General features: G+C 32.7%; 1 protein-coding gene across 1 annotated transcript in view; it reads left to right on the top strand.

Moving 5' to 3' along the window:
- The window catches only part of LOC110023910 (protein RFT1 homolog), a 38,991-nt gene that overhangs the window by 4,894 nt on the left and 17,275 nt on the right, over positions 1-16,822 (top strand). Inside the window, 6 exon segments of the mRNA XM_020723563.1 lie at positions 5,652-5,746; positions 6,350-6,519; positions 7,205-7,356; positions 7,958-8,076; positions 8,239-8,402; positions 8,505-8,579. Of these exon segments, the coding sequence (XP_020579222.1) occupies positions 5,652-5,746; positions 6,350-6,519; positions 7,205-7,356; positions 7,958-8,076; positions 8,239-8,402; positions 8,505-8,579 (775 nt within the window).

Raw genomic sequence — 16,822 nt, 5'->3', positions numbered from 1 at the left:
GAAATTTTTTTGTTGTAAGTGATGAAGTCTCAATAACATATCTTATTTGTAAGAAACTAGTAAATACTTGCATTGCATCTCTCATTTCATCTTGGACCAAAAAGTGATTTTATTTTTCTTTTCTCGTTGTCTAAGACGCTTCAGGTTCTTCTATCATGGTGATGCACTCTTGTTTAACTTGATGATGACGGACTTTATCATTATGTCTTGTGAAACATTCTTTTGCTCAGAAACATGTTATATTATTTACTCGTTTGGATTCATTCGTCTGTCCAAAATTCAAAAACTCAATCTTTACTCTAATGTATTTGACTCTCCTATGATATTCTATGCCAAATATTTGGGTTATTGTTTCTCTGTCACTAGAAATTTTCTGGTGGAAGGAAGTCACTATTCCTTCTCGATCCGAAGAATCTCCGTTGTGGCTATAGGTGATCTCATCGGATTTTCTTCTCTCAAATGTGTCAAGCCTCTAGTGCAGTTGGAGAATTTTTTGTTGTATATCTTTCATAGTAAGTTTCTGGACACATCATTGAGGGTTTCTTCTTGACGACTTGGCATCCTTTTCCCTCGACCAGGTTTCTGACGGAGGTAGGACTACAAAATAAGGTTGGTTGGGGGCTCAAATTTAGGTGGCAGGTGTCGGGGTGAAATTTTGCTAAGGTAGGAAATTTAAATTTTGAAAATTTTAGTTTTTGGTTTAGAAATTATGGTAGTGATGCTTAGGGTATTAAGTTGAACAATGATTTAAGCTATGTGGAATTTTGAGTAGGCGTAGGAATGACAAATCTCTAAAAATTTATGGTTTATTGAGCTCTGATATGAGATGATATTATGAAGTGGTAAGAGAATGAAAGTATGGGCGATCGACGATATTTGTAGAGGATCGGCGTCGTTCGGTGGGTCGTCCCTACTGAAAACAACGAAAAGAATCACTAAACGATGAGGTGCGGGATACAAGGAGGTTTATCACCTGATCTTGAGCAACATACAAGCACACCACTTGGAAAAAAGAGATGATACAATACTCCTAAATAAGAAAATAATCCTTAGAAATAAACCTAATTAAAAGTAGATAATTTGGAAAGAAATCAAAAAGGAAGAAAATATATTAAAAAATTTGCAAGTCAACACCCATCTGCTTTGAACGCATGATTGCGGGGCTTCTAATGATCCTTATGGAATCGTGGGATTCCCTCTTCACGTCATTGAATCGCAGGATTCTCGTGATCAGAATCATTGGGTCTCCGATCCTTGAATTTGCAAGATGCTCCCACATCATTCTTCCCGGCTAAAAAAAAGGATTCTTTTTCTTCTTTGGATGTTTCTGGAATTGATCTATCACCATACTAATTCATTGTGTTGTTGTGGCTGGGAAAGCCCCACTACAAAGTCTATTCTCACGTTCACCCAAGACAACTCTAAAACATATACGTCCTTCTAAAGTATTTCTCAATAGAATAATTAATCATCTTTTTTTCTTGGCACAGTCATAGTTGGAACTGCATCTGGGTTAGTACTCTCATGAACCAAATCTCTATCTCTTAAGTGTGTAGCCTGTTCTTTCCATTTATCATACTCAGCTGGTTGTATCTCATAGGCGAGTTGGTTTGACAAAAAATATCCTGAAATGAGATATGGTATGTTGTATTCTCTCGGTGATAGCCATCCATAAGGTAAACTTTCAATCAAGATATTCAACAACTCCTTCAACAGGGATTGCCCTTTTTATGATATCAACTCATTAGATTTACCACATTCTAGGATAACTAATGTTAATCCCGCTGGATTATCTCTCATGGGCTTAGTTTGAATCACTGGCATCTTTTTCTTATCTGCTTGCAAGTGGTACTCATCTTCTCCTCTTGTATGCTTTCACCCTTTGCCCCCTCCACTACATTTTGCTTCGTGAAAGATATCATTCTAGCAATCTGATGTAACCTACCCAAAATCGTAGCATTTCAATCACTTTCTAGCTAGGACAGATTCGAGTCTTCACTTTTTTCCTACTATGAACTGGGGTCGGCTTGGACGGTCCATGGGATGCACTATTGCTACCTGATTTGATGACTGAATCTAATTTTAAGGATGGTGTGAACCTAATACTGTTGTGTACTGGGCTATGATACCAGATGATACCGTTTTAGGGCTCCTAAAAGACGTTTGGAAAACGGATTTGACGGGGAGGTATGGAGAAATAGTAAGAAAATGAAAATATGGGCGATCAATGATATTTTGAGGGGGATAAGCGTTATTTGTCAGCTGTCCCTGCTTAAAACAACGAGAAGGATCATGAAATGATGAGTTACCAGCAACGAAGAGGTTCACCACCTGTTCCTGAGCGGGATACAAATGCATTACTTATAAAAGGAAGAGGATAGAACACTCCTAAATCAAGAAATCAGAAATTGCAATCGCCATGATGTTCAAAATAAAACAAATGTCCCAAAAAAATAGGAAATAATAGTATACCTATAGTTACCTTCTATAAAAATATAGCCAGAAATAACTAAAAAAGAAAGAAATGAAAAAGGAAGAAAAGTTATGCTAGAATTTGGACGTCGTGCCCTCCTGCTATCCCAAGATCGTGGGGCTTCTTATGATTCTGTGGAATTGCAGGATTCCTTCTTTGTTTCGCTGAATCTTAGGATTCTCAATATTGGACTCATGGGTCCTTCGCCATGAAATTACAAGACGATCCGGCATCACTTCAGTTTCTGCCTGCACATTAATTCATTTTTTATGAGCTTTTATGCACTTTGAGTGATTAACCGTCACATTGGAACTGATTGATTAACAAATGTTAGAAATTTTAGCTTAAATTGCCATCTTGAAATGTTTATTTCCTATAGCAAAGGAAAACGAGATTTTATTGGCATATTTGCTATAAAACTTTGGGTAGAAGTGGAGATTGAGGGTTATTGGCTTGCTTTCTAACTCTTCATAAAAAAAATGGCGACATCAAATAAATTCTTTTAATTTTCCATTTTCCTAAATTAGTACAACAATTCTTCTTATTTAAATTTTTTTGTAACACTTTTATTCCGAGTGAAAATTCAAATACTCAATATTGATTATTAGTTCTGGATTTTAAGATGCAGAGTTGTAAGATAAAGAATACGAGAAAATATCTTCATAGAATTAGATTAGGGCACTTAAAAGACAAATAAAATTACTTTTATGAGTAAACATCAATATTTTAAGATTTGAGATGTTCATGAAGAAGTGAATTCTATCTACGATAAGGTACCATACACTATTAAAAAGTGATAAAAGATGTACTTGAAGAATCGAAAAGAAATTTTTTTATAGTTTTTATAAATAAAAATAATTAGTGATAGTATACTAATGTGTAAGAAAAGATAAAATAGAAGAAATTGTGTTATAAAAATTGGTTTAAATATAAAAATTTGGAAAATTACAAAAATTATAAGGTGACCTATAGGGAGTCTAAGAGAACAATTTTGTGATGCTAAAAATTTTGTTTGTAGTGATCTTTATAATATATTAGATACTAAAGAGAATATAAATTATATGTATAAACTAGTCAAAAAAAGATAAAAGAAAAATTGTTTGTAGTGATCTTTATAATATATTAGATACTAGAGAGGATATAAATTATATGTATAAACTATTCAAACAAAGATAAAAGAAAAATAAAGATTTAATTTAAGTGGAGTATATTAAAGATGAAAATAGAAAAAGTGCTTTTCTTAGAGGAAAATATTCAATATAGGTGGGTGACTATTTTGATAAACTTTTCAATGAAGTTTCTAAAAATATGATCGATTTTAGTGATATTAATAACGTTAATAATAATAAAATATTTTATTTTTACTATCAAATTTATAAATAAGAATTTTAGAATGTTTTAAAGAAAATCAAGGGTGGAAAATCAGTAGGACCTTATGATATCCCTAGGACCTTTTGATATCCCCATTGAAATGTGGAAATATTTAAGAGATTTAAGAGCTTCTTGGCTTACTAAACTCTTTAATATTATTTTAAAAACTAAAAAGATGCTCGAGTGGAGGAAAAGACTATTTTGATCTCCTTCCATTTCAAAAATAAAGGATGCACAAGAGTGTGCGAATTATAAAGGAATTAAATTGATGTATGGGAGAGGGTAATTGAACATAGGTTAAAACGGTATTATAAAGATTTCTTATAACCAATTTGGATTTATGCCGGGCAGGTATACTATGAAAGCTATACATTTATTGAGAGGTTTGTGGAGAAGTACAGATAGAAGTTCATAGATAATAAGAAAGATCTACTTATGATTTTTATTGATTTAGAAAAGACTTACGATAAGGTGTAAGGTGCCAAGAGAAGTCCTTTGGAGAGTTTTAGAGAAGAAATGTGTTGATATGACTTATATTCCAATCATTAAAGATCTGTATACTAGAGTTGTTACTTGTGTTCAAACAGAAGGAAGATTGTCCAAGTATTTTTCCATGTAAGTTGGATTACATCAGGGATCAGATTTAAGCCCATATCTTTTTGCTTTAGTTATGGATGCTCTTACTGGACATTTACGGGAGGATGTACCTTGGTGCATGCTTTTCGCTGATAATATTCTTCTTGGGATAAGACTATAGAAAGAGTTCAGGAAAGACTTGAATTATGGTGGTACATTGGAGTCTAAAGACCTTCGTTTGTGTAGATCTAAAACTCAATACTTGGAATGTATTTTAGTAGTAGTAGCTCTAGTGGTAGAGTTATAACTTTAGGGAATCAAATCATTAAAAGGTGTGATCTTTTTAGATATCTCAAGTTTGTAGTTCAAGGTGATGGTGATATAGATGGGGATGTTGTTAGAATTCAAGCTGGTTGGTTGAAGTAGAGGTATGCATCAAGCCTATTGTGTGATAGAAAAGTAATGCTTAGATTGAAAGGAAAATTTTAAAAGTTGGTGTTGAAACCTGCAGTTGTTTATGGTGCAAAATGTTGGCCACCTTTAAAAGGGAAGTATAAGACAAAGTTAAGTATTGCTGAGATGAGAATGCTTAAGTGGATGAGTGGTTTGACACTTAGAGACAAAATGCGAAATGAATATATCCGTGATATAGTTGGTGTAGCTCCAATTGCGGACAAGATTAGAGAGAGTCATCTTAGAAGGTTTGGTCACATTAAATGCCTACCATTTGATGATCCTGTTAGGAGATTAGATGTTTTAGATTCGATTTATGTTAAGAAGCAGAGGTAGACCTAAAAAGACTTGGGCAAATTGTATAAAAAATGATCTTAATCTTTAGAATTAAATGAAAATATGACACTCAATAGGACGTAATGGAGAAAAAAGATTCATTTAGCCAACCATATTTGGTGGGGTAAAGGCTTCTTGTTGTTGTTGCTGTAACAAAAACTTTTATTCCTCAATCTTGTATTCTTTTGTTTGGTTGTTCACCGTTAAGCGATCCTTACAATGATAATTGATTCATTGTAGCTGAACTTTTATTCAATCAAGCCTCGAAAATAATCCTTTGTTGCAAACTAAGAATTATTTCCTTTCCCCCTCTTTGCATTCCTGTTTTCTTCTGATTTTTCTGATGTCTGATTTTTCTTGTATTTCTCTTTCCATCCAATGTTTTTAATTTGGTTGTATATTTTTTTCAGGTTTACTAATTTTTTAAATTTTATTTTTACAGCTTTATGCAGTAAAGTTTCATCTTTTAACTACATGTATCCTGTTTCTAAGTCGGGAGGGCTTTCGCCGTGCTTGCATGCGAATAGATATAAAATGGTGATTCTTTCTAATCCAATTCCTATGTAGATATAATTTTTCAGACAATGCTTACTGTTGTAGAACTTCCCTATTATTGCATATCCGTGCTGCAAATTCACCTCCCCAACAACTTCCCAAACAACCCGAAAGACAAAAAAGTTTGCTCGCTCTTTTGTTGGATAACTAGTGCTGCGAAGTTGTTCATGCAAAAAGGAAAAAAAAGAAAAAAAAAAGAACTTTATGTGAAATCACTTCTGCTTTTAATTTCCCTTTAATATTTTGGAAAGTTTTTATCTAATACGTTTGCGTTTAGAATCTTACTGTGCAAGTGCTGCACTTTATTTCTTGGTAGAAAAGTGTCTGAAGTATTATTCTTTTGTTCTGGCAATTACTGTACGCCACATTTTCTGAAAATATGTAGAATGTTTGGGCAGAGGTTAAGTAATTTTCCTTCTTGCATTACTTTTTCTTCCTTCATTACCCGTAAGCCATTATTTTATGAAAATATGTAGAAAGTTTTGGCAGAGGTTAAATAATTTTATCACCTGTATGACAAATGCCTGTTGTAGAATATTTCCTTGGCTTTAATAGATTTCATATTAACCATTTTCTATGTTGCAGTGTTGGAAGAATGGATGAAAATGTAACAAGGTTGCTGAAAGTGGCCTGGCTGACTATTCCTTTTGGCTTCCTTTTTGCTTCTGCTCTATGCAGCCTTTTCTTCTGGATTGAGAAGCTTTCTTTTCAGGATGCTATTTCCGATCCAATTGCATTGGCCATACTGATAAATGGTAATTTCATTTTGAACCACATGCTGCAGTAGTATAAATCCTATTAAATGCATGCATGATTTTTCTGCCATAGCACAAAATTTATGTAAGCTAGCAGATTTATTTAGACTGTTGGTTAGGATTATTTCCCGTTAGATATTTGAAGGTAAAAACTCCTAAATTTTTTCTGCTTTCAATATTTTAAGATCGTAAATTTAATTTTTAACTGCAATTTGGGAATCATTGGAAAGCTTTACCTACCAAATCTAGAAACGTCTTTTACTGATGCTGCTCTTTATCTTAAACAAAGTATAAAAAGACTCTCAAATATCTCGAATTGTACTTCTATTGCTTTTGTGGTGATTCTTTCATGGTTGCAATCGTCAACAAAGAAAAATGATTGTTTGTTAATGCTGATCTTGATCAAATTACATAGCTATTATGTATGTGAAGTACTGTTAAGTTTTTTTCTTTGTGGGTTGTGCAATTAGCATTCTGTTTGCTAGCGCTGATGAAATTATTCTGTATGTTAACTGTTGTTGGCTTTCCTTGCATGAAGTTGGATAGAGAGTTATTTTATTTCTCTGGAAGTGATTGGAAGTGTTTTTGTTCCGGTGTTCCATTTTCATCCTTATTTATTTTTTTTAGTTTAGACTATATTTTCTACCTGCAAATTAGTGCTTATTCAGTTTCAACAAACTGTCAGGAATTGCTTGTATATTGGAGCTATTGGGAGAGCCATTGTATATACTTTCACAGAATCTACTACTTCTAAGATTAAGGTTGATGATTGAAACTGTTGCAACTATTGTTCGATGTGTGACGACTTGCACTCTAATGTTCCGAAGCACATTCACGGTAAAAATCTATCTACTTGCACTTTTTAAGAAACATGTTCTGAATAAAGTGAAATTTTAGGGGACGCATCCCAAGATTTCTAAAGCTTTCTCCATTGTGCCTTGTTGAATCATTCTGATTTTTGAAAATGAAATAATGAAATTTTTACATTAGCCAGTTGTTCACGTGAAGCCATGTTTCCTTCCTAAACTATAACTAAGCCATGTTTCTCTCCTAAAAATGGTTAGTTTATAATGTTCGTCCGCATTTCCTTTGTTACTCGTACTTATGTTATATAGGGTAGTTGACATTCAGCAGGCTTCAGGTGTAATGGTTACGTACTGTTCTTTTCATTGTCTCAAAGAATTGTTTTAATTTTCTTATCATACCACGAAGTTTGTTATATACATGAGGTCTAGTTTCCATGCCTTGTATTTTTATTTTTCTTCTTTTGATAGGATGATGCCTGGTCTTTTTCTTATGAAACGTTTCTGGCACAAAATAAACTTAATATATCACTCTAATTCTAACTTGGCCATGAAAGTTCTTCATTGCACTAATGTCTATGGGCAGCTGGGAATTTTGTTTATTAGTGATATGCATATCATTTTTTTTCTTTCAGGAAATGGCAATCATTTTTGCTGTCTCCCAGGCTTCATATGGTGCTTGCGTAGCTTTGGGATATTGGATTTATTTCCTTTCATTTCGGATTGTAAGAAGCAGTTATCTATTCCCTTTTAGGTAACTAGCTGGTATTCTTTTCTCGTTATCCTTTACATTTATTTTGTAAGTTTTTAATCTGCACATATTATCTGCTTTTTCAATATCCGCATATTTTACCTGAGCAAAAACCTCTAAAATTAATTTGAAACATAAAAAGCATATTGCCATATTGTTTTTCAGGTTATGCAACAATCTTGAATATGATAAACAGTTGCGTTACATGTGCCTTTTACTTACTGGTCAAGCTTCATGGAAATTGTTACTTCAGGAAGGAGAAAAGATGGTACTTATGTGGTTTGATTCATCTTACAATCAAGCTATCTATGGCCTAGTGGACAAATTAGGCATGTATCTTATGTGCGCTTTTTCTTATCCTTGTGAGATTTCTTATATTTTGGTTGAAACTTTTGTTTATTGACAAAGATTTTCTTGTTTTGCCATCTCAGGAGGCTTAGTTGCTAGATTGGTTTTTAATCCTTTCGAGGAAAGCTCATATGCCACGTTTGCAAAGGTGGCATCAGGTTGGGATTTTTTGAAGAATTGTTGTACCTAACATGTTCTAACAAATCTAGACTAAGGTGCCATTTGCATCATCCTAAGTTACGACATTTTGAAAGTCCCAACTGAAGTCATCTTTTTCTGCTTGATATTGGAAGTTGTTATCATGTCATCATCATGGGGAGGTTTTGAGTCTGACCTTTTCAATTTTTTTTAAACAACTTGTATTCATATTGCTTCTTTTTGGTCTACTTTTTTCTTTCTTTTTCCTTCATTTTATCCACCCATGTATGTTTGACAAAAGAATAATCTTATATTCATTTCATGGACATTGAGCTGGCATTTGGGTTGAGCAATGCATCATGGAAGCTTGGAACTACCTTTATTAACTTCTGGATTTTTAGAGTGCATTTTTTCTCTTTCTTTAAACAAATCTATGGAAATCTTGGAGGATTGGCCTCCTATTCATTAAGGACCTAGGCCGACCATCCAAGGAGTGATGGATGGATTAATTGGAGACAATTTGGTAAACTCCTTGATTAATTTTTATTCTCTTCCTATTTATGTTTATTTTAGAATTATTTCCTTTCCATGTTTAGGTGAGGTATATTTGGTAATAATGTAAATTAAGTGAGACTGATTTCTCTATATATGTAGCCTTTTATGGTTGAAGATTGGTAATGATAATTGAATATTCCCTCACATTTTTTTTTCATGGTATTAGATCCCTAGGTATGACTTGTCTCGCCTGCTCTTTGGTTCGGCGCGTTCGAATATTTCGAGGACCACCGTTTGCATCGTCCACGTTATTGTTCGAATCGGTCCCACATTTGCACTTTCTACGTCGCAGTCTTTGGACAAAGCAATCGTGCATGGGACCGAAGGGATCAAAGCATTTGACTTTTGCTTTGTCTTCATGCTTCAACATTGGTCGTTCGTTTGCTGTCAATCGAGGTCGAGCCTTCTGACATCTGTTTTTTGAAGACTTTAAAGCCTTTGGATTTTTTCAACCGCCGCACCGAGTCTACAAGCCTTCCTTTGCTCGATTCTACAGCCGTCAGAGCCTCTCGAACAACCGTCCAACAACTGGAATCCTTCCTGCAACCGCTAGAATACCTCAACCAACCTGCAGATCCACTTATGCTCCTTATCATAACCATTTGACTTCTGCAGTTGCAACCTCCATTCTTACAACAATCAAAAGTCAACTCCCTTATTCAACCCTAAATACGCATAGGTTTTATGACTAATTACATGATGAAGATGCCTATTTCTACTTCGGAAGTTATTTTTGAATAAGAAATCATGAATTTTGTCCAAACAGTCCCGAAACTCTCTTCTTTTTATCGTAAACCATAAACTTCAATGGCCCCAATCCGTGTTTGTGTACATTTGTTGGAAAGGAAAAGAGGAACACTCTACGGGAGAGAGCACAATTTTTGAGCTCGCTAATCTTAACCATCAGACATTGAAATTTCAATACCATATGGCCTTGTCTTGACTAGTCAACTTAATGACCGCTGAAGTAGGAGAAAATTTCATGCTCAACAAAACAACCTAAGAATCTGGGAAGCTATAAGAGAAATTTATTCCAACACTGAGAGTGCTTCAGAGTTGTTTGAGATCGAAATCAAACTACATGATCTTTGTCAAGGAGAACTGAGTAACAACAACAACAACAACAACAAAGCCTTAATCCCACTACGTGGGGTCGGCTACATGAATCCTTTTTCTTCATTGCGTCCTATTTAGTGTTAGCTACAATTGGATATGTTTTTGACATATGTGTGGAAATATCCACATGATGTTGTGATGTATAAATTCATAATTGAGGAGAAGAGAATTTTCAAATTTCTAGCGGGACTAAGGAATTGGTTGAAGTGAGAGGGAGGATCGTGTCTTCTATCTACTCGTGAAGCTTTTTGTGATAACTCAAAAAAAAAAAAGAAAAAAACAAATAGAAACAAGTGTATGTTAGGAGAGACACATCTCTTCGCATGGATTAAATCGTTCGTCCCAACTTACGAATAAAGGAGAATAAAGTGAGCATGAAGAAAAAAACGAGAGATAGAAGCAATGACAAAGAAGAGTTGGGTGCAACTTGAAGGAGAAAAGTTGAACTGAGAAGAAGAAAAAGAAACAAAGATCTAGAAATGGAGGAGGAAGAGTCGAGTGCTTCACTTACCCTGAAGCTTTGAAGGCGATCAACATCGAGGCAGTAAGGACGAACCCTAGCTACGACATGAGACATCGTCATTGCGAGAGAGTCTAACCCTTGTTGAGCGAGATCGAAGAAGGAGAAGTGGAAGACGCGCGCGCTGGAACGGGAGCCGATCCTACCCTGCGGGACAAGGTTCATTTGAGCTTTAGGGTTAGCCAAAGGTTATATCAGGTAAGTTAAGATTTTAATTTAGTTAATTAAGAAAGTTGTGTATATATACATATTTATTAAATTAATGCTAATAGAAAGTTTGATTTTTATTAGGAGTGGAGCTATTAAGTCCTGAATTTGAGGGAGCATCGATATGCAAATTTTTGTACAAGAGAAGAGGACGAATCGAGGGCATAAAGTGGAGAACTGAAACCTATCAAAACCCTATTTTGCGAGTTGAGGTAATTTTAGTATTAGAATTGTTTATTATAATTTTATAAACATTAAATTGAAATATAATTAATATGTTAATATGAAATTATATTTATTGTGGTTAGGGAGCCTAGCATGAAAACATTGCATGCGAGTAAGGGAGGAGATTGATCTGGAAGCTAGAAGGCAAATGTTAAGGATTATATTATTATTAGAATTAATGATATGCTTATTTAAATTATTGTTTTAAAACTTATTGAATTAGAAAGTGTGAACGAAGGCTCTTTAGAATTAAGATCGGTAAAAGATTGACGATACAATTTAGTGGAGGATTAAGCAAATAAAGAGAGCTACTAAAGATTGAGGTGTGTAAATATATTTCTGAATTTAAATATTTTTCATCATTTCTATTTTGTTTATTTTACTTCATCTATGTTCTATTTCAGTTTGATTTATATTATAGTAGATTCTTCATATTGTTCAATAGGATAAATATGCATGTTAAATAATTGCATCATGAAATTAAATCACAAATAATTTTTCATATGATTAGTCATGATATATGTGTGTTAAATGTTGTTGTCTTAATAGTTGCATAAAGTTTAGTTTATGAAGATATCAGATTACTACATGATCTGTATTTCCTAATAAAGATGTATATGCTAGGTCATTGTATGACTAGATATATATGTCAGATTGTGATTTGATCTTTAGAACTAGGGTAAAACTTCATCTTTTAGATTATCATATGACCTTAGATTTTAGTAGAGTTGCATGAGTTTTAGTAAATAAATACAAGTTTTACATGAAAGTAACGTATGCTTTGAAGTTTAAAACGAAAATATGATATACATGAATGCTTGTATGTGCATGTTAGAGGAGTTTACCCCATAATTGTACAGGCAAGGGAAGCCAGTGTACCCGCATGCGTAGAGATTTTTCTACCACCCCAACTAATTGTGATAGTTTGTTCATTTATCGTTGTGCCGATGAGATAATATCGACTAGAGGCGAGTAGATAAAACTTACCACTCTAGACAATTGTGATATATAAATTACTAATCGCTATGCTGATGGGAAAATATCGGTTAGCGGTAGGTTAGGGCCTTTTCACCTTAGACAATTATGATGTTTTTATCATTAACTTAGTTGTTTTAATTGTGATCTTCAAAGCAAATAGATGTGTATGTACAGAGTATAAAGTAAAATTAAAGTTAAAATTAATGCATATAAAAATTTAGAGTAATTTTCATTTAACAAAAGTCATTGATGCATGCATTAGTATTTTTAAAGATTTCTTATGAAAGATTAACATAGTAAAATATTTCTTATAGAGATATAAAAGACTATCATGCAATTGATTTTTTTTTCTCGGATTACTGTAGTTTAGAAGTGTGATTGCTCCAGGATTATGTATATAACTCATTATATTGTTTTAATATTGTTAAGGTTTTAAGCTTTTGATAAGAGAATCAATTGGGCAAAGGAGGCGAGAAAAGCAATTGAAAATGTACAAATTTCTACTTATTATCTAAATTTGCTTTCTATATTTGATCTTTCATGAATATTTGAATATTTATTTATTAGTGATATAAATAGAAAAACATAGAATTTATTTTCACAATTCGATTGATCGTTTCCGTCTTGGTTATTTCCAAGCCCCGGGCTAGGTTTTGGCACTTTTGCTAATGTTATTAGAAGAAGTGATAGAAAGAAGCTTATGATGACTGGAAATGAGAGATCACTAAATGCTTAAAAACTCAACTCTGTACTCATAAATTTTTCCATGACTCAGACTTCAAGAATAATCGTCTCACATGTGACTAAGCAAACAACAAAGCCTTAATCCCACTACGTGGGGTTGGCTGCATGAATTTTTTTTCTCCATTGCGTTCTATTTAGTGTCATATTTTCATTTAGTTCTAATAAATTAAGATCATTTTTTATACAATAAGCTCAAGTCTTCCTAGGTCTACCCCTGCCTTTCTTTACATAAGTCTAATCTAAAACATCTACTCTCCTAATCGGATCATCAGATGGTCGACATTTAATGTGAGCAAACCATCTAAGAGGTCTCTCTTTAATTTTGTCCGTCACTAGAGCTACACCGACTATCACAGATATATTATTTCGAATTTTATCTCTAAGTGTAAAGCCACTTATCCACCTAATCATTCTCATCTCAGCAACACTTACTAAACACTTAACTTAGTATTATTCTTCTCTTTTAAAGGCCAACTTTCAACGCCATAGAACATTGCAGGTCTCACAACCATCTTATAAAATTTTCCTTTCAGTCTAAGCAATACTTTTCTATCACATAAAAGGCCCGAAGCAGTCCTTCACTTTAACCAACCAACCTGAATTCTTCTATTACTTTGAACAACAGACCCGAAATATCTAAATCATTCACACCTTTTAATAATTTGATCGCCCAAAGTTACTCTTCTGTCACTAGAGCTATTACTACTAAAATTACTTTCCATGTATTTGGTTTTAGTTCTACTCAAATAAAGGCCTTTAGACTCCAATGTAAACATCCATAATTCAAGTTTTTCCTGGCCTTTTTCTCTCTAGAAGGATATCATCACATAACCAAAGTAAAAGGATATGGGCTTAAATCTGACCCCTGATGTAATCCAACAAAAATAGGAAAATATTTGGTCAATCCTCCTTCAATTCGAACACAAGTAACAACTCTTGTATGCATATCTTTAATGACTTGAATATAAGTCATATGAACTCTTTTCTTCTCAAGAACTCTCCAAAGGATATCTCTTGGAACTTTATCGAAAGTTTTTCTAAATCAATAAAAATCAAATGTAGATCCTCCTTATTATATCTGAACTTCTCTATCAAACCTCTCAATAAATGTATAGCTTCCATAGTAGACCTGCCCGACATAAAATCAAATTGATTATGATAAATATTTGTAATACGTCTTAACCTATGTTCAATTACCCTCTCCCACAAATTTAAATTATGACACATCAATTTAAGTCCTATATAATTTGTACACTCTTGTGCATCCCCTTTATTCTTAAAAATGGGAACCAAAATATTCTTCCACTCCTCAAACATTTTTTTAGTTTTTAAAATAATATGAAAGTGTTTAATAAGCTAATAAACTCCCAAATCTCCTAAATATTTCACACTTCAATTGGGATATCATCAGGTTCTACAGACTTTTCACCCTTAGTTTTTTTGAAAGTTTCATGAACTTTTTTTTTACTAATGCGACGATGAAAATGAAACATTTTATTATTTAATAACGATATTAAGATCACTAAGATCAATCGTATTTTCAGAAACATCATTAAAAAAGTTATCAAAATAACTCACCCACCTATGTTGAATATCTTTTTTTTAAGAAAAATACTTTTGATTTTCAGCTTTAATACACTTGAGTTAAATCTTTACTTTTTTTTCTCTTTGTTTGACTAATTTATATATATGATTTTCACCCTTCTTAGCATCTAATCTATTATAAAAATCACTAAAAGTAGAATTTTTAGCGTCACAGATTGTTCTTTTAGACTGTCTGCGGGTTATTTGATATTTTTCTTAGCTCTCTAAGCTTTTACATTTAAACCAATTTTTATAACATATTTTCTTATATTTTATCTTTTCTTGCATATTTTTATTCCACCACGAACTATTTTTATTTATAAAAGTTTTTCTTTTGATTCTCCAAGTATATCTTTTGCTACTTGTTTAATAGTTTTTGTTACTTTATCCTACATAGCATTTGCTTCTTCATGTACATCCCGAATTTTGAAATATTGAATTTTACTCAAAAAAATAATTTTATTTGTGTTTTTTAGGTTCCCTCATGTATTTTATAGAAAATTTTCTTTCGACTCTCCAAGTACATTTTGTGCTACTTGCTTAATAGTTTTTGTTGCTTTATCCCACATGGCATTTGCTTCTTCATAAACATTCTGAATTTTGAAATCTGAATTTTACTCATAAAGTTAATTTTATTTGTGTTATTTGGGTTCTCCCATCTAAATCTATGATGATGAGTCATAGTATTCTTTATTTTACAGCTCTTCATTTTAAAATCTAGAATTAATAATCGATGTTGGGTACTTAAATCCTCACTTAAAATAAACTTACAATCTTTACAATCTCAACGATCTCTTCTTCTCATAAGAAAATAATCAATTTGTGTTTTATTAGATCCATTTTTATAAGTAATAACATGCTCATCTCTTTTCTTGAATAAAGTATTAGTAATAAGAAAATCATATCCTAAAGCAAAATCTAAAATAGCTATACCTCCTTCATCAGTTATTCCAAAACCGTACCCACATTGAATATTTCTGAAATCTTCTACCACTCTATCAATATATCTATTTAAATCTCATCCAATAAAAATTATTTCTTGAAGAGATATCATTTATATTAAGTCTTCTAAGTCATTACAGAATTTATCTTTAAACCCTATGTCTAAAACCTACTTGAGGACCATAAGCAGTTATAATACAATCGACCCACATATGACTATTGTAAGTTAGGCACCTCAAAGATTAATGTTGAAAACTTTATGGAAGGCTTACAGATAACTTGGACATGGAAGGAAAGATAAAAAGAAGTAATACTAATGTTGTTATAACATCTGAAGGGTTAGCTGACCTATTCATTAATGAACAACTTGAAGTACTGAAAAAATTCGTTGGGGGTAATTCAGAATAGCACACCAGCCTTATGATAGACCAATGCAATATATCCTCCCATCTTGCCAGCAATAAGAGATTTAAACCATGGATCGTAGATTAAGAAGCTTCTAATCTTATGCTTGGTGACATCAATGCTTTAGTTAACTATTAAGAGGTTTCTACATCTAGATTTATCAAACTTGCAGATGAATCACACTAAAACATTATTGGAAAATGATATATGGAGCTCTCTCAGTGTATTACTCTGTCGTCTATTTTATATGTTTATAATTGGATTGTAATTTAATTTTAATAAATAAGCTTATTTATTTTATGTAATGTATAATCAAATTTCTTTTTATGAAATGTATAATCAATTTTTTTGCAATTGTTTGTGAATTTCATGTGGTGGATTCAGAAAATGTGATTGACAGTGCGAAAATGCATCAAAACTTATATCTGCTCAAGGAAAATATATCTCTAAATAAACAAGTGGTCCCACCTCCATCTTTTTCTCAAGTCTCTGAGTCTGTTGAAAAATGTCATGTTATGGCGGTGTCATTTGGGTCATCCTAATTTCAATTATGTTGCAAAATTGTATTCTCATTTGTTTATCAATGAAAATCTGGTATTTATCAATTTGAGATTTGTTAACTTGCCAAACACACTAGAAATATTTACCCCATGACCCAGTATAAACCCTCATATTATTTTTCAATTATCCATAATTATATTTGGGGACCTTCAAAAGCAAGAACCCTAAGCGCGACTAGATGAGGTATTTCTTATTTTTCTATTATCCACACTTATATTTGGCTATCTCATTCGTTGACACTCACACTAGAACCACTTTGATATTGTTTATGAAAGTGAAATCTGAAATAACTTTAATCTTTCAAATCTTTATGACATGATTTAAACTCAATTTTAATGCAAAATTCTGATCCTTAACTGATAATGCAAAAAAAAATATTTCAACTTCATTATTGGATCCCATTTTTCAAAAAATGGAATCATCCAT

This window comes from Phalaenopsis equestris, unplaced genomic scaffold (assembly GCF_001263595.1).
Source record: "Phalaenopsis equestris unplaced genomic scaffold, ASM126359v1 Scaffold000235, whole genome shotgun sequence".
Lineage (NCBI taxonomy): Eukaryota > Viridiplantae > Streptophyta > Magnoliopsida > Asparagales > Orchidaceae > Phalaenopsis > Phalaenopsis equestris.
Note: the sequence above shows the minus strand (reverse complement) of the source record. Positions and strands in the feature narration are given on the sequence as shown.